The 27,032-nt window shown below is 54.2% G+C and overlaps 2 protein-coding genes across 8 annotated transcripts in view; both read right to left on the reverse strand.

The window, feature by feature from the left end:
- PUM1 (pumilio RNA binding family member 1) overlaps positions 1–2,365 on the reverse strand; it is an 81,807-nt gene extending 79,442 nt beyond the window's left edge. For 6 of the 7 annotated variants that reach the window (XM_064635268.1, XM_064635274.1, XM_064635271.1 and 3 more), the window contains exon 1: positions 2,236–2,364. The gene's annotated coding sequence lies outside the window, so the exon portion shown is untranslated. Of the gene's footprint in view, positions 1–2,235 lie in introns of all 7 variants that reach the window. The other variant, XM_064635275.1, reaches the window with a different exon arrangement.
- A 15,350-nt stretch (positions 2,366–17,715) lies between these two features.
- Positions 17,716–27,032, reverse strand: part of NKAIN1 (sodium/potassium transporting ATPase interacting 1) — a 36,167-nt gene continuing 26,850 nt past the window's right edge. The window contains exons 5-7 of the mRNA XM_064635493.1: positions 26,197–26,257; positions 23,235–23,316; positions 17,716–19,743 (exon numbers count right to left, since the gene is read on the reverse strand). Of these exons, the coding sequence (XP_064491563.1) occupies positions 19,734–19,743; positions 23,235–23,316; positions 26,197–26,257 (153 nt within the window). The 3' untranslated portion in view covers positions 17,716–19,733. The remainder of the gene's footprint in view (positions 19,744–23,234; positions 23,317–26,196; positions 26,258–27,032) is intronic.

A 27,032-nucleotide genomic window follows, 5' to 3' on the forward strand; every position in this document is an offset into this window, starting at 1 on the left:
AGTAACATCAAACGAAGCACTAGATAAGAACAAAAAAAAAATGAAGTAACTACTGGTAAGAAATTCATGTATCACTAAGCTGGGGTGTGTATTAACTGCAGACAGTGAAATCTAAGCAGCCCCTTGAAAGGAAGTTACAAGTTATATCAGGCCAGTGTTTTAAAAAAAAACAAATATAGACAGATACTATGAATCCATTAAAAAATATTCCCAGTATATTGTGACGAGCCCGTTTCCAGGGGGGAAAACCACAAGGTACAAAGTTGCAAGTCTGCACAACCACAGCCTTTGCTCCCTCGAAAGGCTGCAAGGAAAGGCACTAACTCATTTCTGGGTTAATTTGCTCCCAGATCATTACTAACAAAAATTAGGGGGGTGGGGGATTTGAGGCTCTAGAAAATCTCAGTGGATGGAATTAAGGGGGTCCCCAGAAGCCCCTGCTGCTCCCAGACACTTCCTCTTTCGGCCGCAGCTCCAAACACGAGAGGAAAAACTTGGCAAAGGCGACATTTTGAAAGGGAGCAAAGGGGAAGGGAGCATTGTGGGTAGTTCAAGTTTAGTTCCAAGCCGTGTTTTTATGGGAATGCCGCGTTCGAGGCAGCGGGACAGCTGAATCCTGTCATTCAAAAGCACACACGGAGCCCCAGAAACGTGTGCGCTCACCTCGAGATCCACTCTGAACCCACGGCTGCCTCCAGAGCCTCTGGGATTCCCGGATCCCCCCTTAAAAACAGGTGATAAACTTTTCCCAGGTAAAGCATTTGCTGGGGAGAATCAGGAATTTACAAACAAAGGCTTCCAGGCTCCCACAACACTCAAAGGAGGCGATTTTCCTCTTCCCTGGATAAAACCCCGGTGTGTAAATAAACTGATCCACGTTATCCTTAGAGGCAAAATACTCCAGATTATGGGACATTCCACAAGCAACAAAAACTTTGGAGAAATCTCCCAGCAAGTTTTAAGCACCAGTGGCAGCAACACCAAATAAAGGAGCTTTACTCCACACTGAGGGATCCTCACAGCTCTTTTTCCATATTCCTCTCAAAATCCCAGATTATTACAAAATTAAGACAGTGTAAACCGCCTGTTTCAAAAAGTTCAACCCCAAAGCAGAAGAGTTTTTGGGTTGGGTGGGTTTGGTTTTTTTTGAAAGCTGCCCTGAAAATGAAAGCAGAGCCATTGTTTGAGGGCTGTGTGGCTTTGGCCTACCAGAACTTTTAACGTTATCCTTGTGTTTCCCTGAAAACCTGGGGAGACGCAGCAGCGAATCCCTGACCCAGGAGATTCCCTAAATCAGCGTTAAAATACAGGAGGATCCATGGATCCCCTTATCCCGCCTCCCCCTTCATAAAGGAAATTCCTTACTCGTGATCTGCCTAATAAAAATCTCTGCTCCGCACAAAGTTATTAAACATTGACCAAAGAAAACAACAAACAAAACAAAACAAATAAATCAGAGCGTTTCTCAGGTCGGGGCGAGAGAGAGAGAGAGACTCTTAATAAAATCCCAAGTTTTCAGCTCACAAGGGCCGAGCGCTGTTGTTGTGTGCGAGCACAAGATAAAAACAAGGGGGGGAAATGAAAAAAAAAAAAAGGCAAAAACAAAAAACCCCCAAATAATAATAACAACAACAAAACCAAAAAACCCAAAACAAAACAAAACCCAAAGCCACACAACCCCCCCCCGCCAGGGTCATCCGAAAGGATCGTGTGCCTTCTCCTGCACCCACACCCCCCCTCCTTTCCCAGGGACACCCAAGAGCCGCCGAAATCCCCCCAAAAAACCAGGGGGGGTGGGACCCAACCACCCCCAGCACCCCCGGTGAGCAACAAAGCGGGCAGAGAGGAGCCCCCCGAGGATTGAGGACGGGGAGACCCCCGGGACTGAGCCCCGCCGGGAGAGCCGGGAGATCCCCCCCGGCTCCGGGAGAGCCCCGCGGGATCAGGGGGAGCCGGGCCCGGGGGGCTGCGGGCGAGGGGCGCGATGGACCCTCTGCCCCCCCGGCCCGTGCCCCCCGTCCCCCTCCCCGGCGCGCCCGGGGGGGCTCCGGGGGTAACAATGGGCCCAGGCCGCGGCCCCGGCGCGGAGCCGGGGCGGGAGCGCCCCCGCCGCCGCTTCGCCCGTTTCGGGGCGGCCCGGGGGCCCTCGGCGGCGCTCCCCCGGCCAATATCGGGGCAGGGGCGGGTGCGGGGGGCTCCGCGGCGCGGCGGGGCCGGGCCCCGGGCGGTACTCACGGGCGGAGCGCTCGGATGCAGACGGATGGCGGGCCCCCCCCGGCCGCTGCCGCAGCCTCTGCCCCGGCCGCGATCACTCCGACAACATGGCGGGCGCGGCGGGGCCGCGGCCGCGCTGCACCACGGGAAGGCGAGGCCGCTCCGGGCGCCGCCGGCACGGGACGGGAGGGGTGGGAATGGTGGGATGGGGCGGGCCGGGATCGGCCCCCCCGGCCCGCGGCTCGGGTCAGACCCCCAGTGGGGCTCCTTTCACCGGCCCCGGGTGCGGGCACAGCCCCGCGTTCGGCCCCGCTTTCCCCGCACCAGAGCTCGCAGGCATGGAGCCCCCCGGCCTGGGCACCCTGAGACCCCCGGCCTGGGCACCCTGAGACCCCCGGCCTGGGCACCCTGAGACCCCCGGTCTGGGCACCCTGAGACCCCCGGCCTGGGCACCCTGAGACCCCCAATCTGGACACCCTGAGACCCCCGGTCTGGGCACCCTGAGACCCCCAATCTGGACACCCTGAGACCCCCGGCCTGGGCACCCTGAGCCCCTCCAGCCCGAGCTCCCCCCAGCATGGACAGTCTGAGCCCCCCCACCATGGGCACACTGAGCCCCCACCTTGGGTACCCTGAGTCCCCTCGTCTGCTCCTCCTGAGCTCCCCAGCCCTTCAGTCTGGGCACCCCTAATCCTCCAGCCTGGGCACCCTGAACCCCCCAGTCTGCTCAGCCCGAGTCCACACAGCATGAGCACCCTGAGCCCCCACCACCTATGCACCCTGAACCCCCAAGCCTGGGCACCCCAAGCCCCCCGGTCTGCTCACCTTGAGCCCCCCCGGTCTAGACATTCTGAGCCTCTCTGGGCCCCCCAAACCCAAACACCCCACAAGGTTTGTCACCCTGAGCCCCCCATTGCTTGTGCACCTTGAGCTCCCCAGCTTGGGTACCCTGAGCCCCCCCATCTGCTCACCCTGAGCCCCTCCAACCCAAGCCCCCCAACATGGGCACCCTGAGCCTCCCCAGCCACAGCCTGGTCGCCCTACACCCTCCCCAGCCTCTGCACCCTGAATCCCCAGCCTGAGTAACTGGGGGCCCCCCTGCTTGGGCACCCCAAGCCACCCAGCCTGGGCACCTTGAGCCCCCCCAGCCCCACTGCTGCAGCCTGGGGACCCCTAATCCCCCCCCCCCCCCCCCGCCTTGTGCACCTTGAGCTCCCCAGCCCGGGCACCTCGAGTCCTCCAGTTTGTGCACCCTGAGCACCACCCTGGGCACTCGGAGCCCCCCCAGCCTGGGGCACCCCCAGCCCCTCGGGCTCTGCCACCACCACGGCCCCAGCAGCGATGACCCGCACCGGGGGCACCGAGCGCGGCACCGCCTCGTCCTCCACCTTCCCAACAGGCAGCCAAACACAGTGCTGGGGGGGTTTCACCTCCCGCTCCCCACAAAGCCGGGGCCGCCGAGGAACTACAGCCCCCGGCGTGCGGCGCTGGGCGCGCAGCCCGGGCATCAGAGCCGGCGCTGGCCGCCGGGAGCGGTAGTTCTGCCCCGGCTCCTCCATGTTAAAGGGGCAGCTCGGGGGGGAGCGCCTTTGTGCCCCTCCTGCCTTGGGCTCTTGGGCTCCCGTGGGGTTTGGGGGGGGTTTAGATGCTTTGATGGAATATTTTCCCTCTCCCTCTTGGCCACGCAGGGAAAGCGGGATGGGAAGTGCCGGCGCAGGGAAGGAGCTCGGGACATGCCCTCGCATGCACGGGGAGCGAACAGGCGGCGGCTGCGGCGCTTCAAAGGGCTCCCCCGATCAGGGGATGGGACCCGCAGCCCGTGGGACCGAAATGTCCCCTTAGTCCGAGCTTTTCTGAGTTACGGTTTCATGTACAAGAAGTTACTTCAAGCCCGGTTTATCTGTCATTAAAACACGAGTGAAGCTGGATCCATCTGAGACCGTGCGTGGCTTGCATCCATTTTCTCCCCGAAGGGCTTGCCAGGGTGATGGGTGTATCCACAACCACATTCCCTTTTCCATGTGCAGCCCAGCCAGAGCTTGTGGGGAAGGAGGAACTCAGCCCAGACAGGACTGGTTGGGAAGCAGGACCTCAGCCCGTACAGGGCTCCTTGGGAAGAAGGACCTCAGCCCGTACAGGGCTCCTTGGGAAGCAGGACTTCAGCCCAGCCTGGGCTCATTGGGAAGCAGGACCTCAGCCCTACAGGGCTCCTTGGGAAACAGGACTTTGCTCCAGCCAACCTCCAAAAACCTGAGGGAACACAGCTTATGTGTTTGGTGCTGAGTACCCAGGCTGGGCATGACAGGAGACCAACAGGACGAGCACTGAGCAAAGGTTTTCCCTGTTGATGGTGGTTCTTAAGCCAAGCCTTGTACAGCCACACAAAGGTTTCTTCAGCCATCACTGGTGTGGCTTATGTGACCTGGCAAAACCTGGCTGTGATAAACTCAGCTCTGCTGGGCTCAGCTCCTCAGTGTGGTGCCAGCAAAGGTCTGTGGCACTTGGCAGGGACTGCCCTGCCCTGCTGCCACACAGCCCTGAGCACCCCACAGGTGGCTGTGGGGTGGATCCTGTGTGACAAGTAGCTCCTGTTAGCGAGGCCTGGCTGCCTCCAGGCTCTTCCCTGGAATAGGAACTTCAGCAGGTTCTCCTGGCCACTGTCCCTGGCAGAGTGCAGCTCACTCTGCCCAGCTGCACTGCCCTGGCACAAGGAATGACACAGCCAGCCTGGCAGAAGCCCCAGACCTGGCTCTGCAGTGCCATGGAACAGCTGAGGGAGCTGGGGGGGCTCAGCCTGGAGAAAAGGAGGCTCAGGGGGGACCTTCTGGCTCTGCAACTCCCTGACAGGAGGGGGGAGCCAGGGGGGAGTCGGGCTCTGCTCCCAGGGAACAAGGGACAGGAGGAGAGGGAACGGCCTCAGGCTGTGCCAGGGGGGTCAGGTTAGATATTGGGAAAAATTCTTCCCCAAAAGGGTGGTCAGCCCTTGGAAGAGGCTGCCTGGGACAGTGGTGGAGTCACCATCCCTGGGAGTGTTCAAAAGATGTGTGGATGTGACACTTGGAGACAAGGGTTAGTGGTGAACACGGCACTCCTGGGTTAACAGTTGGACTCTATGGTCTTGGAGGGCTTCTCCAACCTTAAGTCTCCAGGATTCTGTGGTGGCCTGTGCCATGTCCCCAAAATGTCCATGGTGTGTGCAAGGCCAACCTCTCACTGTAGTGGAGATGTGAAGAGTGAAACTGTGTCCTGTTGGCACCAGACCAAATAAATCTGTCCAGACACCCTTCTCCTTTGGTTCCACCCATCTCCTGAGCACCCTGGGCTGATACGAGGCACCAGTGATGGCTCTTGGATGACAAATATTTTTGCTGTGAAGTGTGAGAGATTCAGGAGCTCTTTCCCAAATCGTGTGTTCACTGCAGAGCCCAGCAGGAGGGCTGGCATGTCCCTGCCTGCTCCTGCTGGCCAGTGTTGGGGTGCTGTGTTGTCACACTGGCACCTGAGCTGTCCCTCCCTGTCCCTCCTTGTGCTGGGGGTAGCACAGGGGTCCCCAAGCAGTGCTGACCCTCTGCTGTGAGCCAGAGATAACAGCTACACTGCTGCAGCTTGCAGCACACACCCAGGCTGCTTGCTGACACTTGGAAACACGGTTTCTGTTAATTATACCTGGGATAATTACATTTATACCAGTATAATGAGAAGGGGAGGGAAAGAGTCCTGCTGTGGATGAAGCATGAGTGGTTAAAACCCGGGTAGTTTATTTGATTTAGGGAGAAAGGCACAGGGAAATGGCATGTTGGGACATGCAGCCCGTGGCTGTAGGACTGAGTTTGGGTCTCACCGCCAGCGCTTCCATCTCTCCCACAGCTTCTTCTGCCTCCCAGCACTGCCATCCTCTCTTCCCCTTCAGACCTTGCCCAAGCTCCCAGCTTGTTGCAGTCCGTGCAAAGTCTCCCACTGGGAGAACATGCTGCTCTGGAGGCTTCAGAGCCACAGAGAACCGGCAGAGTGGGAGGAAGAGTCAGTGAGAGCAGTAAAATAACTTCCACCTCCATAGCAAAAACCTTCCTGGTGGTTTTGTCCTCCTGGGTGTGGAAATGTCCTTCTGACCTTTGTTGCATTGTTGGCCACCACGGACAGCCCCAAGCTGCCTGGCCCTGGCTCATCCCATCCCAGACCTGGCATAAGCTATCCCAGGATACATCTTCATCTATCAAGAGCAAAAGGGGTCTCCAGAAAGTACTTGATGTTCTCCTACCTCCAAATGACTCACTAGAAGGACATTTCTCCCTCCATTGACCACAGAAGGCGCTTCAGTCAACTGTGCTCTTCACTGAACATCATAATTACACACACAAGCCAAATGCCCGAGCCCTGACCCTCCATCCATGCTCTGCCCAGACACTGTTCCTGGTGGCACAATGCCCAACACCGTCTTCTCTTTGAAAGAGTCCGAGAGCAAATAAACTCAGCAGTGCTGTGATTCATCCTCCCGGGAGCAGAGCTTCCCACAGCCCAACGGAGCAGACACGTGCACAGGGCGGGGGATTCACCTGGGAAAGCAAACGGATTGAGCGTGTCCAGAAATCGCAGGTGAGTGGCTTCAGTGCTGCCCCAGGCAGCTCTGACTGTCCCCAGCCTTGGGGAAGCGCAGGGAGATCCTGCACTTTTATTTCAATGACAACTTGGTCTCTGGAATTAAAAACCAGAGGGATTTTGCCGAGTCCTTCAGTAGGGCACCAACATTCTGTTGGCCACCAGAAAAAAATACAAATCCACCGAATGACTCGATTTTTTCCAAACCAAGCCAAAAACTGCTGAGGTCTTTACACAGAATATTTTCAAAATGTGCTGCCTTGACCAAAATCTCCTTGGGGAGCCAAGTGCATCATTCATTTGCATCACTGGGACGGCGTTTCGTCAAACCCCAGACACAAAGCAGTGACTGGCTGGGCAGCTTCAGTGCTTGTCCCTGAGCACGTGCTGACCCATCCATTGCTCCATCAGCTGCCCCACAAGGATGGAAGACACCTCAGATCAGGGACATTCCCGTGGGAGCCCAGTCCTGCATGCACATAAACACCTTCCGAGCTGGGCCTGTCATTGCCCAGACTGGAAACATCCCCCATTTCTGCAGCAGCTTTCAGTGATCAGATAAACCCCTGGTTTCCAGCACCTTTTGCCTGTGGGTTTCCAGCTCTTGTTGAGACACCCAGCTCAGACTTTTTCAGGAGTCAGCAGCCAACTGTCTAAAAGCAGCTGGTGAGACGCTGCGGTTACGGCAAAACCAAAGGGAATTCTGGCTGTGGACCCACCTTGGCAACAGCCCAGTCTGAAGTTTCATTTCGGCTGCAGAGATGCTTTTTCTTGTAAAAATACAGCCCCCTAAAATTAAAGTTTTGAAGCAACTCCCACCCCTCAGCTGTGCTTCAGCCTGACACAGAGCCCCCCACCCCGGGTGCAAGGGCCAAGTCACTCTGGGTTTGAGGGTCTTTAACTGCAAATCCCACTGTTTCCTCTCTGTGTTCATGGAGGCAGCTGGAAAAGCTGTGCCACTTGTCCCATGATTAGAAAATGTGCCAATGCCTTCCTCTGCATCCCAGGAGGATGGGCTTCCAGCAGAGGAAGGACATGGAGCTGCCGGAGCGAGTCCAGAGGAGGCACCAAGATGATGGGAAGGGTGGAGCAGCTCTGCTGGGAGGAAAGGCTGGGAGAGTTGGGATTGACCAGCCTGGAGAAGAGAAGCTTCAGGGTGACCAAACTGTGGCCTTCCAGGACCTGAAGGAGCTACAAGAATGATGGAGAGAGACTATTTCCAAGGGCCTGGAGTGACAGGACAAGGGGGAATGGCTTCAAACTGAAGAAGAGTAGGTTTAGTTTGGATGTTGGGAAGAAATTCTTGGCTGTGAGGGTGGGGAGGCCCTGGCCCAGGTTGCCCAGAGAAGCTGTGGCTGCCCCTGGATCCCTGGAAGTGTCCAAGGCCAGGTTGGACGGGGCTTGGAGCAACCTGGGCTAGTGGAAGGTGTCCCTGCCCATGGCAGGGGGTGGAAAGGGATGAGATTTAAGGTCCTTCCAACCTAAACCATCCTAAAGTTCTATGACCCCAGTGATGTCCTCTGCGGTCCTCCCTCCAGTTTGCCACAGCTCACAGAGTCACTGCAGGAGGAGACAGCCAGAAGCAGCCAGGAAAAATGCCCTGGAGAAGTGGAGATAAAACCAGGATGGATTTATGGGATCTAGAGTGGGTTAAATCCAGGATAAGAGGAGACACACAGGATTCTTTTCACTCTTGTGGGTTCAAGAAGGTGATTTTCCCAGGGATCAGACAGCAAGAAATGTTTTTGGTAGGGACAATGTTGGAAAATGTTGTGGTGCCGAGTGTCTTCGGGAAGGATCCTCGAGTGCCCCTCTGCCACCCCCCTCATCCAGCCTGTTAAGGAAAAGTTAATTGAGAAACCTGCAGAAACAGCAGCCACACAAAGAACCTGCAGCAGCTGTAAACCAGGAAAAAGGAAACTCTTGTTTGTTTTATAAACCACCTGGGTTTTCCCCTCGACCTCAGTGTGAGGACGTGTCACGGCAGCCAGAGAGGGGCTGAGCCCTGCTCACATTCCCACCTTTCCATCAGCCCTTTGAACCCACAGCCAAACCCTGTGGGGATCCAGAGCTGCTGGGAGAGGTGCTGATGGATTAAATAAATGAGTGATAGGGGTATGAGGAGCCACCACCCCACAAGAACTTGCAGACAGGTAGGTCAGTGTTGTGCTGTCAGGGGACAGCAGTTGGATGGAGCACAGGCTCGGGAGCTGATGGGATCTGAAAATTCCTGTGGCTTTGCAAGGCAGCTCCAGGCAGGAGAGTTTGGGTGGTGGCACTGTCCTCCCAGGAGGGATGTGGCTGCAGTGTCCCCACTGCAGTGTCCCTGTGGTTGAGATCCAGCTAGGAGGAGCTGCAGGATCCATGGCTGCCACTTCCCAAGTCCTGGCAGAGACTCGTCCCTGTTCAGGGCATCCCACTCACAGCATCTGTCCCTCCAAACATGTCCCTGGCCACTCACAGCCTGGGGAGTCAAAGGGTTGTACCTGTGTGTGGTCTAGCTGGGTCACCCCAAAGTCCAAGCTGGATCCTTACACCGCCCCACTTCCCTTTTGTGTGGTATGGAACCCCCCTGGAGCAAGGGGATGGGGCACAGGGCTGATGCCCCACCAGTGAAGCAGGTAAAAGCTGCCTGGGGACATTTCACACCCACTGGGGGCACCTTGTCCCTGTTTGCTGCCACTGGTAGGAGCAACACCACGTTCTTAGTGGGTCTTGTGTGACATCCCTTCTTGAGGATCATCCCCCCATTCCTTTTCCCGATTTCTGATTGGTAAAGCTCCGAAGCAGGAGGCTGATTAAGCTTCCCAGCTTGTTTGTTATCATTAAACACATCCAGGCTGGATTTTCTCAACGGGCAATTACATGACTAAGCCCTCTGGAAGCCTGTTACCCTCTCAGTCCACATGACTTCTCCTCACAGTCCCGTGGCCTGATTGCATTTGGTGGGGAGTGATTTCCCTCCGCCCGCTCCGTGGGGCTCATTTGCATTGCACGTTGCATCAGCTCTGCCCCAGCTCTGGAAAACGGGAGCGAGGTTCCTCCTGCCTCTCCAACAGAGCCATGGAGTCATAGACCATAGAATCATGGAATGGTTTGGGTGGGAGGGGACCTTAAAGCTCATCTTAAAGCATGGACAGGGACACCTTCCACTAATCCAGGTTGCTCCAACCTGCCTTGGACACTTCCAGGGATGGGGCAGCCACAGGCAATCTGTACCAGGGCCTCACCACCCTCCCAGGGAAGGATTTCCTCCTACTATCTAATCTAAATCTCTCTTACTTAAAAAACATTCCCCCTTGTCCTTTCACTCTCTGTCCTTGCAAAGTGTCGCCCTTCCTCTGTTTCATAAACATCCCCAGAGCTGAGCTGGGCTGGAGCACAACACTGAGGCCAGAGGATCCTTCCCCTGCAGACAGAGCTATTTACTGGAATATGTTATACATTGGAAAACATGCACCATTGCTGGAGGCAGCCACAGGGCAGCAGTGCCCACACAGGAGCAAGGGGTGAGCAGTGACTCATGAGGGTGGGCAGCACTGCCCAGGCTCCCCAGGGCAGTGGGCACGGCCCCAAGGCTGCCAGAGCTCCAGGAGAGTTTGGACAACGCTCTGAGGGACAGGGTGGGATTGTTGGGGTGTCTGTGCAGGGCCAGGGGTTGGACTCAATGATCCTTGTGGGTCCCTTCGGCTCAGGATATTCTGTGATTCTTTTCACAGGCTCTATCAGCCACAAGGTTTTCCCAGCCCCCAGTCCCACTTCTCTTTGCTTCCAGCTTTCCCAGACGTTATTTCTTGGTGTTCAATTTGTCCAATTTGCTCTTGTCCTTGTCACACTGCAGAGGGTGACACCAAGCTCCTGCTGCCAGGCTGTCACTGCTGCCTCCCTGGGCCCTCCCCAGGGCACTGCTCTGCTCGCTGCGTGTTCAAGATGCGTTCCCTGTTCTGTTCCCAGCCAAGAAAAAAACAATAGCCCCAAAAACTGTCACATTTCAAGAGACATCACCCTGTCAGCTGCACACTCCTGTGCTCAGATTTAGGAAATATCAGTGTTACATTTACCTGTGTAACCTTAATTCAGCCCCCTTAGGCACATGTTTTGCAATCCAGGCTTTAATTACAGGTTCACAGACAAGGTGACAGGGCTGACTCTGCCCCAGGGCAGAGGGGAGATGGGGGTGTGGGACCCCCGTGTCCCCTCCTGCCCAAGCTGGAAGGAGTTCACAGCATGGAGGATAGAGGGCTGATGCTTAAAATGCTTCTGCTTTTCTTCTCTCTGAGCAGTTTTGGTGAAATCCAAGGTGTTACAGGAGCGTTTGCTGAGCAATAAAGGGCGAAGGGTGAAGGTGGAGCCTCTCTGCTCCCAACAGGTACCATCAGACAGCACCTGCCACATTATTCTGCCTCTTCCTATTTCTTGCCCCTCATTTTCTTGCTCTTTTACCTCTGAGACAACAGCTGAAGGGGGAATAATTCATACCAACCACGAGGAGAAAACTGGGAGCCAACCAGAAACGGTGTGAAGATGGAGATCTCAGGCCTGGATCAAGAGCACACTGGAGACACCAGAAGATCAGAGGATCCCCAATCCCTGCTGGCACCAGTATCCCCCTAAACCTCCTTGCCACCACCTTCAGGGCTCCCTGGGTGCCTCCTCCCTCCTCTCTTTGTGTCCAGAGAGCCCCTTGCGCCAAGCTGAGCTCCTGCCATCCCTCCACCCACGCACACCTTTGGTTTGGACGGGAGCTGTGCCCTGGCACCGGCTGGAAGCTGTTCCTGGGTGGGGGCTGTTTTACTGCACCTTCCCCCTCGCGGGAGGCGGCTCTCGTGGCTCTGCCCGGAGCAGCTGCTCCTCCTGCAGCCCAGCCCAGCCCAGCCCGGGGTGAGAGCCGCGGGTCCCGGCCACCTCCTGCCTCTGCTGGCACGTTCCCCCGTGTCACAGGAGCTCCGGGAGCCGCCCGGCCCGGAGGCGAAGGCGCTTTGCACAGCGAGAGCTGCCCGGGCAGCGCTTGGAGGCCCAGGGCTTTGCCAGGAAAACCTCCCAGCGCGGCTCCTTCTGCTCAGAGGGAGGCCTGGGGTTTGTTGGGCCCGGGAATGATTTATCCCACCCCGCTGCTGCCTCGCTTTGCCCCAGCAGCCCTCGGATCACATGCCCTCCCCGCACTGGAGCTTGCAGGGCTGTCCTGGTGCTTCTCAGCCCTGAGCTCCCAGGGCTGTCCCGGTGCTTCCCAGCCCTGAGCTCCCAGGGCTGTCCTGGTGCTTCCCAGCCCTGAGCTCCCAGGGCTGTCCTGGTGCTTCCCAGCCCTGAGCTCCCAGCTCCTCCCCACAGCTCCCGGTTCGGTCTCCATTTCACGGATGAGAGGCTCGGGAACACCTGGATGAGGAGCCTCATTGCCTCAGCGGGATTGGGAAGCAGCAAGTCCGTGCTCGGAAGGGCTGATTCACCCCCTGGAGCCGCCCCTGCTCCTCCTGGGAGGCTGGAGAGGGACGAGGGCAGTGGGGCAGCACCGTGGAGGTGCCTGGCAGGGTGTCCCCGGGCTTTGGGGCGGTGGTGCCCCTTCCCCGGGATGCTGGCAGCCCGGGATTTTGGGGTGGCGGTGCCCCTTCCCCGGGATGCTGGCAGACCGGGATTTTGGGGTGGCGGTGCCCCTTCCCCGGGATGCTGGCAGCCCGGGATTTACCCGAGTGCCGCTGCAGGGGGGGTTGGCAGGAGCACCCCCGGGGGGAGGGTGGATTGCAGAGCCCCCTGAGATGTCTGGTTTGAAGGGCCCTGAGCTTTGGCTGCGTGTTCTGCCAACCCCAGGTGGGAATTTTCCTGTTATTCCCTGTTCTCGCCCCCACCTGGACTGTACCTGCGTGGATTTACTCCAGACCACACCCAGGCCTCACTCCGTTCGGTTTTTAACCCCTTTCTGGTGCTCTGGAGCTGAAAACTCTCTGATTTGGAGCTGGATCTATGGCAGGGCCAGAGCAGGGGGTTGCTTTGCTCAGGCAAAGGCTGCTCCTAGAGAGTGATGGGTCCATATATTTTATATATAACATGTGAATTATTTTATATATTTATGTAAAAATATATATTAATACAATATATATATTCACAAAATATGTTATATATATGTACACATATATATACTACACACATGTATATGTGTATATATACATATATACATATATACATATATATGTGATCATTAAAAATATATCTATGAATTATTCTATACATTTATATAAAATTATGTACTAATAAAATATATTTTTATATATTCACAAAATATGTTTATGTATGTACACATACATAATATATGCATATATACACATGTGTATATATGTGTATATATATACATGTAATATACACATATATACGTGAAAATATAAATTATATCTATGAAATATTTAATATATTTATATAAAATTATGTATTAATAAAATATATTTTATATATTCACAAAGTATGTTTTTATATATATACACATATATACACAATATATACATATATATGTATATGTAGTGTATATACACAATATATACTTATATATGTATATACTTATAATATATACATATATGCATGAATATCTAAAAATAGTATATATATGAATTGTTTTTAATAAAATTATATATTAAATATATTTATATATTCAGAAAATATATTTTTATATATGTACACATATATACATATTCATAGATACATACATACATATATAAATATATATTTATATAGTTATATATGGAATGAAAAAATCCTGTGTGTGCCCATGGCTGCACTACATCCAGCAGGGAAAACCCTGGAGCTGCCATCACATCCCTCCAACATTCATGGGAGTGAACACCCATCCGTGTGTCACCTTCCAGCTGGGAGCAGAGGTGACGGGAGCACTGCCAAGGGCACCTTCCTGGGGATGAAGGGCCGGGCATTTCGGGGCCTCCCACCCATGCCATGGGTGAAGCGGGTTCAGGAGGAGGGTGCCTTTTAGGGTTGCCACATCTCCCACCTGGGAGGGACCCCTGGAGAACATCCCTCCTTGCTAAAGAATCAAAGGAGGAAAAATAAGGCCCCAAATAATCAATTTACCACCAGGAGCAAGTGTTGAGCTTCCCTGCGAAGGGCAAAGCACCGCTATTCCATTCCCCCACCGCATCCCACAGCCTCCCTCCTGCCCTGCTGCCATTCCCTGGGAGCTCAGCACACCTTGGAGCAGGGCAGCTGGATCCCCAGCTCTCCTCCAGCCCCTGAAAAGCGTCTCTATGCCTTTGTGTGGGGCTGTGAAAGCGGCTTTTTTCCTCCTCACCATCTGTGCCACACCGGGGTCCAGTGGCCGCGGGCGGGAGCTGGAGCTTCTGCTCAGGGTAAATCAATCCTTTGTTGCTCCTCAGCCACTTCTTTGCCGGGCTTGGGATGGAAGAAAATCGACTCGTTTTTCTTCCTGCCCTTCCTGTTTGGGGTGACACAGGGTTTGTTCAGACGGCGAGCGACGCTCGGACTCTGTAATTACGGCCCAGCCCCGGCCAGGCAGGGGACAGGGGCTGGGAGGGGGGACTGGCTTGTCCAGGGTGGGAGGGGTTCAAAGTGAACCCCCCCAGGACTGGGAGCACTGATGCAATGCCCACACTCGCTGCTGTTTTACATCTGAGGTGTCCTGATGTTTTTGGGGGCAGCAAGAGCGTCACTGCTGGGAATGTTGGGTTCACATCCTGGCTCCAGACTCAGGCGGGAGCAGGATGAGGATGTCACACGGTGCAGGTGGCAGCTGACATTTGTGTGATCATTTTTATTTGGGAGAATTTCCCCTGCTGCTCTCAAAAGATAATTATGGCTGTAAAACCAAAGGTTCCAAACCTTTGCTTATGAACTGGAAGACGTCTCTCAGAACAAAAGATTTTAATCGAAAATCACTTTAAGAAGCCTATTTCAGCCTCCAGTTTGGTGCTCACCTGCCCTTAACGGCCCTTGTTATAAATCTACTTATTTTAAAAGGTTTTCTGTTCTGTTATTTTACTCCCAGGGAAGGAATCACCTGTGTGGGCAGTGAAGGAAGAGGCAGAATCCAAGGTACAGGGGGCAGAACCTAGGCATGGAGAGGCCAGAGGCTGGAGCACCATTACTGTTGGAGGCTTTCCTGGCATGCCCAGACAGGCTGCAGAGCTGGGACAGGCTGGGCAGCACAAGGTTGTTTGGCAAGAGGCAGATCCATGGATGTGGGCAGGCAAACAAGTTCCTTCCTTCCTCCCAGTTGGGGAGGAGGAGCAGTGGGATGCTCCAGCAGTGTGTCCATGGGATGTTCCTGCAGTGTGTCCATGGGATGCTCCAGCAGTGTGTCCATGGGATGCTCCAGCAGTGTGTCCATGGGATGCTCCAGCAGTGTGTCCATGGGATGTTCCAGCAGTGTGTCCATGGGATGCTCCAGCAGTGTGTCCATGGGATGCTCCAGCAGTGAGTCCTTGGGTGCTCCAGCACTGTGACTGTGAGATGCTCCAGCAGGACAACTCTGGGATGCTCCAGTAGTGTGTCCATGGAATGCTCCAGTGGTGTGTCCATGGGATGCTCCAACGGTGTGTCCATGGAATGCTCCAGCAGTGTGTCCATGGAATGCTCCAGCAGTGTGTCCATGGGATGCTCCAGCAGTGTGTCCATGGGATGTTCCAGCAGTGTGTCCATGGAATGTTCCAGCAGTGTGTCCATGGCATGCTCCAGCAGTGTGTCCATGGGATGCTCCAGCAGTGTGTCCATGGGATGCTCCAGCAGTGTGTCCATGGGATGCTCCAGCAGTGTGTCCATGGGATGTTCCAGCAGTGTGTCCATGGGATGCTCCAGCAGGTCCACGTTGGTGCTGCCTCACTTCTTCCCATGGCTACAAGGTCCGATTGGCCTCTGTTGCCATAGAAACAGGCCTCCATCCCTGCTCACCCTCCCCAAAACAGCTCCTCCCCCCTCCCTGGGTCTGAGCCAAGGGACACCACGCTGGCTGGATCAGCCTGCACCCACACCCCTCCCATTCCCCACGGAGGTGGTGGGTGCTGTCCCCCCCTGCCCCAGAGGCTGCACCCACCCCAGGGGTCCTTTGTGTCCCCTCCCTGGGGACACACCCCAGCTGGAGGCTCCTTGTCCCCCTGTGCCTCAGTGGGGGACACCTTCACCCCCACCCTCCCTGGCTTGGCCAAACCACCCCTGTCCCCAGGGTGCTGGCACACCCTGCTGTCCCCAAGGCCAGGGCAAACACTGCAGCTCTTCCATCCCTGGACACCCCACTAAAATCTACAGCTTTTAGGCCTGGAAACCTGTTTTTAGTCTTTTCTATTAAAGTCCAGACCCTGGGGATGGGATCTCACAGCAGAGCCAGTGGGACCTGTGGGTGACCTGGTGACATCCAGTTGGCTCAGGACCACCCAGGGCTGCTGGGGATGGCTGTGCTCCAGCCTCTTCCCATGCCACCTCCTTCCCACAGGGACAGAGATTTGGGAACCAGTGGGAACAAGACAAGACAGGCATTGTGTCCCCAAAATGCTGGTGGCAAAATGTCATGGCAAGGAGTTGTCAAGGGGAGCTCAGCCTGGGGAAAGGAGCTGCCATGGCTCCCAGTGTCACTGGGGACACTGGATTTGCTGCCCCAGCCTCACCACATTCCACGCTGATACAAAAGTAAGATTTAATTCAGCGTCATTACCCCCGTCCTTCCCTCTCCAAGCTGGAAAAGGCTGGAATCAATTAAACACAGAGCAAGTGAAATGGCTTTGGATGCTTGGAATGAAACCACGTGTGGAGCAAACATCACCCCGAAGGGGCAGCTTTAAACTGGATTAAAATTGCTGCTGTGGTGCCAGAAAATGGGAATATCTGGGGAGAAAAGGAAATTTTCCTGGGGGCTGTGGCCACAACCCAGGGGATCCATACCCTCCCTCCTGGGAGGCCTGAAAAACTTGATTTTGAGTATCCAGCTTGCAAAAACAGCCCAGAGAGGGTCTTAATATTATTCGGGAGGGGGGGTGTTACTATTTATTTGGGGGGTTATTAATATTTCTTTGTGTGTTTATTAATATTTCTCTTAGGAGAAGGGAGGTTGAAGGCCCCTTGGCTGCCCCCATGAACAGGGATGGGATGTTCCAAACACCAGTATCCCACACCCAGCCTGATGGATGCTGCTGGGACCCCCACCCAGCCCAGAGGACGGTGCTTTGATGCTTTTCTTCTTATTTTAAAGGGTTTTTTTCTGTTATTTTACTAGCAGGGAGGGATTCACCTGTGTGGGCAGTGAGGGAAGAGGCAGAATCTTCCCAGGGCATCATCCAAAGAAGGGCTGGAATCTCATGAGGTTTAACAAAGCCAAGTGCTGGTGCTGCACCTGGAGCCCCTCTGCTCTGGAGCCAGGCTGGGAGAGCTGGGGGGGTTCACCTGGAGGAGGGAAGGCTTTGGAATGACCTAATTGTGGCCTTGCAAGGCCTGAAGGGAGAGGACAACAAAGATGGAGAGAGACAATTTCCAAGGGCCTGGAGGGACAGGACAAGGGGGAATGGCTTCAGACTGACAGAGAGTAGGTTTAGAGTGGATATTAGGAAAGAATTCTTCCCTATGAGGATGGTGAGGCCCTGGCACAGGTTGCCCAGAGAAGCTGTGGCTGCCCCTGGATCCCTGGAAGTGCCCAAGGCCAGGTTGGAGCAACCTGGGCCAGTGGAAGGTGTCCCTGCCCATGGAGGGGGTGGCACTGGATGGGCTTTAAGGTCCCTTCCAACCCAAACCATTCTGTGATTCTGTAAGATGGGGAAAGGTGGGGGATGCAGAGCCCTTGGGAAGGAGGAGGCAGAGTTAATGGGGGGCAAAAGAGCAAAAATTAAAAATAAGTAAAGAAAACCCCACCCGGCGCTTTTTAATCGACTGAACCGCCCAGGGAAGTGCCAGAAGCAGGACACCAGCAGCTGAAACTTTCCTTCGACTTTTATAATTACGGAATAGAAAAGAAATCCTGGGTCCACATTACAAATACAGGCTCATAGAAAACCAAGCCAACGGAAAGAAAAGAACAGACCGAAGGTGGCGGAGCGCCGGTGCCTGGCTCCCGCCGAGCCCGGGGCAGGGAGCTCTGCCCAAGAGTCCTAGAGGCCAGCAACCTTGTCCTTCTGCTTCCTGATGGATTTGAGAAGGGTTTGGAGCAGGTGAGTGTCTGCCAGTTCCATCCCATCCCATCCCATCCCATGGCAGGTCAGCGAGAGGATCCTTTGTCCTGGAGAGGAAAATAAACCCCAAAAATGCTGCTGGTCCTGGGGCTGGGCAGCCCGTGGGGATGGGGATGTGTTTTGGGGGATGAGGGGGGATGCATTGCCTGAAAAACACGGTTTTCCTTGGGGAAAAGAGGGAGAAAGGGTGGATAAATTATTGCCTGTAGAGTTCACAGCTTGGCTGGAGGCGGCAGAGGGGCTGTGGGGTGGCTGCAGCTCATCCCAGCTCGGGGTGGTGGCACTTCACCTCGCTGGAAAAAATCACTCCAGGGTGAAACAAAAAGTCCCCAAATACCCCAGGACTGAAGGACAAACACCTGGGAGCTGGAATTCATCTGACACCCCCTGCTCCCCGATGCGAAGGGTGGGCTTGGGGCCGGACCCAGGGATCCTGAAGGAGCCTCATCCCACCTCCAGGAAAAAAAAAAAGGAGAACGGGGCTGGTGGAGCTGGGATGTTTCAGGAAACTTGTTTTTTGGATCCTTCTATTGAGGCTTTTCCTTCCCAGCTCGTTTTGCTTTGCTGCCCAACACACCTCCCACATTCCTCCCCCCCCTCCAGAACATTCCCCTGGTGCCAACATCCCTCTTCTGCCACCGGAGCTGAGGGATGGATTTACCACCGAGACCCCCGTGGATGAAGGGGCTGCAGGGAGGCCCCCGGGTGAGAGGCTGGGGGCACAGGGGAGCCCTGGTGGGGGCACAGCGTTGCTGAAGGCACGATGTCAGCCTTGGGAGGGGCTCAGCCAGAGTCTACTCAGGCACTTTAAATGAAATAAAAAACCCAAACTGATGATTAAAAAAAAAAAAACGAAACCCAAACAAACCCAAAACATTCATTAGATTTGTTAAAACAGCCAGAAAGGGGCTGCACCAAAAGCAGCGTCGCTATTGCCAGGTTGGAGAGGTCCCCCCAGGAATGTGGGAGGGATGGAGGGGCTGGCAGGGGGGTTTTTGGGGTGCTGTGTGTCCTCCCCTGTCCCCAGATTTGGGGGGTCCAGGAAAGATGCTGCCGTCCAGATCCAGCTCCTCGAGGCTCCTCTTCATCCCAGACCAAGCTCCTTCAATGCTGTTTCATCCAACTGAGGGGGGGCTGGAAAATTCCTTCTGTGAGCAAATCCCCTGTTTTTGGAGCCAGCCCAGCCCCCAAATCCAGAGTTTCAGGAAACTGTCCCAACCCCACGGAGGCCGATGCTGCTCTCTGTGCCCTGCTGTCCCCAGAGCAGTGTTTGTCCCCTGCTGTCCCCAGAGCAGTGTTTGTCCCCTGCTGTCCCCAGAGCAGTGTTTGTCCCCTGCCCCTGGTCCCAGTTTGCTCCAAACTGGCTGGTTTTTGCCCCAGTCCCGCTCCGGGCTCCCGGCACACCGGGAAGGGCCCCTCTGCTCCAAGGAGAGCCAGGCTGGGAGAAACAGAAGCAAAGAGTGTCCTGTGAGCGCTGCCACCTCCTGCGTGTCCCCGTGTCCCCATCCCGGGGGTGCTGGAGCCCAGAGGGGTGGCACAGCTTGGGAGGGATCCCTCTGTGTCCACCACCCAAATCCTGCTGGGAGTGGTTTGGGATGGGAGGCATCCAGCTGGGACAGATGTGCAGCTCCTGGCTCCGTTCTGGGCTGCTGTGGGGGCTCCTGGTGGTGTCTCCCCCTCTCCAGGGGTTGTGTCGTCGGGGGTGTGGTGGCTCCAGGGGGTCCTGTCACTGCTGGCTCTGGGATCCAGGGCAGGAGGAGGTTACCCGGACCTGGGAGTGGAGAGGAGGAATCAGGAGAGAGACCCCCCACTGTGTGTCCCCTCCTGGGGACAAGGAGCCACAGCCGTGGGCACAGGGACCTGCTGGGCTGACTCCAGGTGGCTCTAAAAGGGCCACTGCCCTCCTTTTACCCCCCAAAAAACGTCAGAGAGTGACAGAGGCCAGGCTGGGGAGGCCCAAGGGGTTGATGTCCCCTCCCGTGATGACACAGTGTTTTTGGGGTTTATTCCTCTTTTCATTATTATTATTATTATTATTATTATTATTGTGGTTGTTATTGTTACTACTACAGCTGCTACTATTGTATAACACTATATATAATATATATTATTATCTTATTATATATAATATAATAAGATATACAATATATAATATTATTTAATAGTATTATATAATTATATAATATTATTGCATATCTTATTCTATTAAATATATAATATATAATATATATAATACATATAATATATAATACATAATACATAATATACAATAATACTATTAGTGTTATTACTACTACCATTACTATTAACCTCGTTATTATATATTTATTAATATCAGTTATTGAATTGTTCTTATCTCACCCCCCAGGTTTTCCCTTTCCCGATTTTTCTCCCCATCCCATCCCCGGGGAGGGGGGGAGGGGGGGCTGAACGAGCCACTTTTTGGGGGGGCTTAGATGAAATCATGACAGATCATGACCAGAAACATGCCCAGTCCCCCCCTCCACACACCCCTGTCACAACTGCCCCAGGTCTCAGCTCCCAGCCTGTTTCCCGTGTGTTACAGGAGGATTTCGGAGCAGAGAGCCCCGTCCTGGGGGGGGTCACAACACATTTAGGGCCTGGTGCCACCCTGGTTGGGCAGGAGGGACCCGAGGGGACGAGGTGCTGCCGTGGCACATCCTCCTCCTCCCGCTGGGTGGGAGCCCTCCCCTGCGCCGCTGCTAATTAATTCAATTAGGGCTAATTGGAAGCTGCAGAACGAGCTCCAATTCCTGGGGCTGTGGCCCTGCCGTCCTGCCCAGCTGGCCCTGGGGACACGAGTGGCCTCCCCCACCCCCCGAGCCAGGACAGCCCCTTGTTTGGCCTCTCGCTGGTGACAGAGGCACAGAGACCCCCCGGGTCCCTCCCCTGAGGGTCCTTCCCGAGAAAGGGGCAGAGGGATCCCCAGCACTGCTGCACCCACCCGGGGGGCCCCGGCCCGGGGGCTCAGCAGCAGCTTCCTCTGCCATCGCCTTTGGGTCCCCTGGGTGTCTAAACTCAGTGTTCCCACCACTGAAAATGGATATCCCAGCTGATATCCCCCCAAATCCTGATGTTCCCACCACTGAAAATGGAGATCCCAGCTGATATCCCCCAAATCCTGATGTTCCCACCACTGAAAATGGAGATCCCAGCTGATATCCCCCAAATCCTGATGGTCCCACCACTGAAAATGGAGATCCCAGCTGATATCCCCCTAAATCCTGATGGTCCCACCCCTTCAAATGGATATCCCAGCTGATATCCCCCAAATCCTGATGGTCCCACCCCTTCAAATGGATATCCCAGCTGATATCCCCCAAATCCTGATGGTCCCACCACTGAAAATGGAGATCCCAGCTGATATCCTCCAAATCCTGAGGTTCCCACCACTGAAAATGGATATCCCAGCTGATATCCCCCAAATCCTGATGGTCCCACCACTGAAAATGGATATCCCAGCTGATATCCCCCAAATCCTGAGCTTCCCACCACTGAAAATGGAGATCCCAGTGGATATTCCCAACTCCTGCTGCTCTGAGCACTCATCCAAGGGTGGGCACCCACCTGGGGGAGGGATTATCCCTCACTGACCCCAATATGTGGGTGCTGGCACCATCTATGTCCCCACCCCACCATGCCCCACTCAGGCCTCGAAAAAAATTATTCCCCAGAAAATTATAAATGAAAACAATAAAATAAAATTATGTGTTACTTATAAATATAAACCCACATATAATTTAATATAAAAATGTTATTTATATATTATATAAATTGGAATGTATGTATATACTATATAACCTTATTATATTATTATATTATATATAACTAAATTATGACATAATATATAATACATAATATAATATCAAAATTATAGAATAGAATATTATTATATAGAATATTATTATTTGCATATTATTACATCATAATACATAATATATACTATAATATATATAATGCATATATAGTATATTTAATACGTAAAATATAGTATGCATATATGCATATATATTATATATTTTTATATTATTTATTTATTATATATTACATTATATTATATTATATTACATTACATTACATTATATTATATTATATTATATTATATTATATTATATTATATTATATTATATTATATTATATTATATTATATTATATTATATTACATTATATTATATTATATTATATTATATTATATTATATTATATTATATTATATTATATTATATTATATTATATTATTTATGTATTATATTATATATAATACATAAAATACATTATAAATAATTATATATTATGTATTATATAAGTATATAATATATGTATTATATCTATAACCTGGAGTAATAATATAAATAAATACTAGAAGAATAGCATAACAAATAATAATGAAAATAATATAAATAAATATAATTTATAATATAAAATCACATATTATTTATTACAAAATAAATTATAAATAAAATTCTAAAATACTGGAGTAAATAAAAATGATACCCTTGGAGGGTTGGGGGCTCCAGGGAAGGACCAGCTCCTCACAGGGGGGCACAGAACCAGGGTGGGCACACGGGAGAGCCTGGCAGTGCCCGGCACTGTCACAGATGCATTTGTTCCACCACAGCCCCTCTTTGCATCTCTAATCGTGCCCTTGAATTTGCATACAAGGCTGCAAATATAATTAATTTTTGGCAGCGGGCAGAGGTTAATTCCTCTAGACTTGGCAGCCTTATCTCGTTGGAGTGTTTGTCTAGTGGAGCTCAGTGGGGAGGGAGGGGGAAGGAGGCAGCTGTGCCTCTCTGAGGAGCTGCTGCTGCCCGGGGCAGTGCCAGGGAGGGGCTGAGCACAAACACCCCGCAAACCCCCGGGGGCACTGCCAGGAGGGGGCTGAGCACAAACACCCCCCAAACCCCCGGGGGCACTGCCAGGGAGGGGCTGAGCACAAACACCCCGCAAACCCCCGGGGGCACTACCAGGGGGGGCTGAGCACAAACACCCCGCAAACCCCAACCCGGGCACATCCCCCCGAACTGCCCAGCCGGGATGGAACCTCAGAGCCCAAACCTTTTGGGTTGGGAGGGTGCCACGGGAGGATCTCAGTGCAGTACCTTGGCACCTCCTGCACCCCTGAGCACCCTGTGGCTGCCCCTGGGTCCCTGGAAGTGTCCAAGGCCAGGCTGGACAGGGCTTGGAGCACCCCAGGCGGGTGGGAGGTGTCACCCCGAGCACTCACGTGTAGAGCACTCACGTGTAGAGCGGCTGTAGCTGTAGGTGTGACGTCTTCTGTGGGGCCTGGTACCCGTAGGAGTCAAACCCGCCGATGAAGTCGACTGGGGAGAGGGGGGAGAGCAGGGAGTGAGCTGAGAGGGCACAGGGGGGGTTCCTTCCCTGCCTCCCTCCCCACCCTGAGGGCACCCGTGGGGCGCTCAGCATCCCAGGCTGCAGCTGCATCCCAGGGAAGTGCAGCATCTCAGCGAGCAGCTGGGGAGCCCTGAGAGCCCCTTCCAGGGCTAATGGGACTCCAAGAGAGCTGGAGAGGGACTTGGGGTAAGAACCTGGAGTGACAGGACAAGGGAGAGTGGCTTCCCACTGACATGGGTTAGATGGGATACTGGGGAGGAATCCTTCCCTGGGAGGGTGGGGAGGCCCTGGCACAGGTTTCCCAGAGAAGCTGTGGCTGCCCCTGGATCCCTGGAAGTGTCCAAGGCCAGGTTGAACGGGGCTTGGAGCAACCTGGGCTAGTGGAAGGTGTCCCTGCCCACATGGAAGGGTGGAAGCAGATGGTCTTTAGGGTCCTTTCCAAACTGTTCCATGATTCTATGATCCTGAGTCACCACAGCACCCCGGGGAAGTGCTGCATCCCAGGGAAATCAGAATCACAGACTGGTCCAGGTTGGAAGGGGCCACTGGAGGTCATGCAGCCCAACCTCCCTGCTCAAGCAGGATCCCCCAGAGCTCATCCCTCGGGATTGTGTTCAGATGACTTTTGGGTATCTCCAGGGAAGGAGGCTCCACGGGAAGCCTGAAATGCAGCACCCAGGGAGGCACAGCACCCTAAGGCACCGCAGCACCCCCGGCCAGGGCATCACCCCAGGTCAGGGCAGCATCCTGGATTGCTGCAACATCGCAGGTCATGGGAACATCCCGGGAAAACACCAGCGAGAAACAGAGGAAAGAAGCTGGAGCAACTTGCTGAGATCCTTGTGCTCCCTTCTCACCGCAGCCCTTGCGCTGCCGGCAGGACAAAGTGGGTGAAATTACCTCTCACCGTCGGCAAAATGGGCATTTAAGGAGAATTATGGGGGAATTACGGCTCGTTTAAGGCTGTCACTTATGGGAATTGCAGACACAATAGATCAGCTTTCACTGCCGAGATCCCCGGCCCTGCGGCTCATCCCCATCCAAAGCCCATCCCGGCCGAGGAGCCCCGGGGCAGGGACAGGGTCAGAGCCCAGCACCGGGAGCACTTGGTGTCTGGGGGTACCCCGACTTCTCCCATGACCACCCACGTGTCCCCAGACCTGAACCCTGCCACTGGCACAGGGATGGGCACTAGAAAAGGGGGATCCAGCCTTTCCAGGACTTGCAGCACAGCCCATCCCCCCCGGAATAACAAAACACGGAGCTGTGCTGGGGGTGGGTTCACACGCGGGTGTCCAAGAGCAGGGAGCTCACGGGGGACCCCACCCCTCCTGGAGTATTTATCTTCCCGACTTAATATTCAGCCAGCTTCCAGTTTTGATGCCATCCATCCTTTTCCAAACCTAATAAGATATTCCATTAAAAAGATGCATTTGCATCCTGGGCTGCAGCAGCATTAATATTAAAAGTGTGTTGAATGCAGGAGTTTGTTTGAATGCAAACACGCTCTGGAGCCACTGCCGGTGCATAAACTCCTTTGCCGGCTCCATGGGTGTGGAAACACCTTATTCCCACAGGGAATAGCCACTTTCACATGGAGGTTTTGCTTTTCTGGTTACCAAAGGGGGGAAAAACATGGGGATGCTGCAACCTGGAACCCTCAGGACTGGGCTGGGACCACTCGTGGGTCCGTGGCACTCATGGGGTGCTGATCCCAGTGTTGATCCCGGGAAAGGAACCTGATCCCAAGCACATCTGGGTGGCTTTGCCATGTGGAACATCCCTGCCTGCGGTGGGGCTGCTGAGATCTGCCAGCTGGCAGGAATTAATTAATGGCAGATGAGCTCTTAATGCACTTGGATGGCCACAGCCTCGGCCACCTGGTTAACTGGGGTTGGGATGTTTGTGGGGTCGTGGTCAGACTGGGCAGAACAACACAGGTTGGATAGAAGTTACCCTGGAACTTGGCTTGAATTGCTGGTTTTCCACCTGTTTTGGGGTGAAAACGCAACAGTGGGGGGCTGTGGGGATGCTGGCTGGGGACACACGGTATTCCCCACTCATTGTCCCCAGGGAGGAGGGAGGTGGTGGCTGGCTCTGGGGGTGTGAGCAGGGAGAAAGGCTCTCCCACATTCCCACAGGGCTGGAGCTGCATGAGGAGCATCCACTGGGAATTTTTCAGGGTGTGGAGGTGGCTCTCACACCACAGGGTGACACTCCCTGCTGCTGCTGAGACCAGGGACCTGGGGGAGATGCTCCAGCTCAGGGGGGATGCTCTGCCCTGGGAGATGCTCTGTCCTGGGGGAGAAGCTCTGAATTTGGGTTGGGAGGAGCAGCAAGAGCAATGCTGGCCCCAAATCCAACCCTGAGCTGCTGCACACAGGGGTGAGCACCCCGAATTCCACAGGAGCTGGATGCAGTGCAGTGGTGCTGGCGTGGGGACAAGGGACAGGACTGGGACCATCTCAGCCTCTTAGTGCAGGGATGAAGCCTGACCCCACATTGGATGGAACCAGTCCTGTTCCTGCACCCAAGGGCTGTGAGTGCTGTGATGCAGCAGCTCAGGGCTCCCTGTCCCCATCCCCTCCTCCCGGGGTGCAGCAGCTCCTCGAGGCTGTGCTGGGGGACCACTGGTGGCACAGGGTGGCACATCACACCCCAGCACATCTGCTGCACCAGGGATGGAACCATGAGGCAAAAACCCCCAACCAGTGGGATTTCTGACCCTGCCTGCAACCCAGCCATCACTGCCCCAGCCAGGAGCTGCCACCCTGGAAAAGCCCAGGATGGCCTCAGCCGAGGCTGTTCTGCAGCTCAGCCCCACACAAACCCACAGCCCAAGCACTTACAGCTGTCTTCCTCCTCCAGGAACACTTTGCTGACGTAGCAGGCGTAGACAAACCCAAAGAGCTGGGAAGAGAGAGAGGGCAGGGAGGAGCTGGTTATCGGGGTGATGGACAGCACAGCCAGAGGGTGTTGGTGGGGGACAGAGCTGGGTGCTGTGAGGTGGATGTCTGGGGTGTACTGGGGGCACTGGGAACATCCTGAGCCAGAGCCCATCTCTGGTGGGTCGGGGTGCTGCTTTGGGATGCAGGAGGTTGGATGTTTCAGATGTCCTGGGGTCACAGGGATCTGAGGGGGGACGGGCTGGCACCCAACTGGGATGGCAGCACTGGGCACCCCTTTGGTGGGTGCTGCTGCTCTGAACCCCACCTCCCTTTAAAGCTTAATTTTCTTGCAGCCTCCCAAGGCTCTCAGGGAGTTTTGCAGCCAGGTATGTCCCACTTCTGCTTTCCCGTGGGATGACACAGCCCCCAGGAAGGGTGGACGCTCCCTCTCCGGTGAGCAGCACGTCTGGGTGTGTTACACTGAGAACTGTGAGCAGAATCTCTGGGTGTGTTACACTGAGAACTGTGAGCAGCACGTCTGGGTGTGTTACACTGAGAACTGTGAGCAGCATCTCTGGGTGTGTTACACTGAGAACTGTGAGCAGCATCTCTGGGTGTGTTACACTGAGAACTGTGAGCAGCACGGCTGGGTGTGTTACACAGAACTGTGAGCAGCACATCCAGGTGTGTTACACTGAGAACTGTGAGCAGCACATCCAGGTGTGTTACACTGAGAACTGTGAGCAGCACGGCTGGGTGTGTTACACTGAGAACTGTGAGCAGCACATCCAGGTGTG

The sequence above is a fragment of the Pseudopipra pipra genome, chromosome 24 (genome assembly GCF_036250125.1).
Source record: "Pseudopipra pipra isolate bDixPip1 chromosome 24, bDixPip1.hap1, whole genome shotgun sequence".
Lineage (NCBI taxonomy): Eukaryota > Metazoa > Chordata > Aves > Passeriformes > Pipridae > Pseudopipra > Pseudopipra pipra.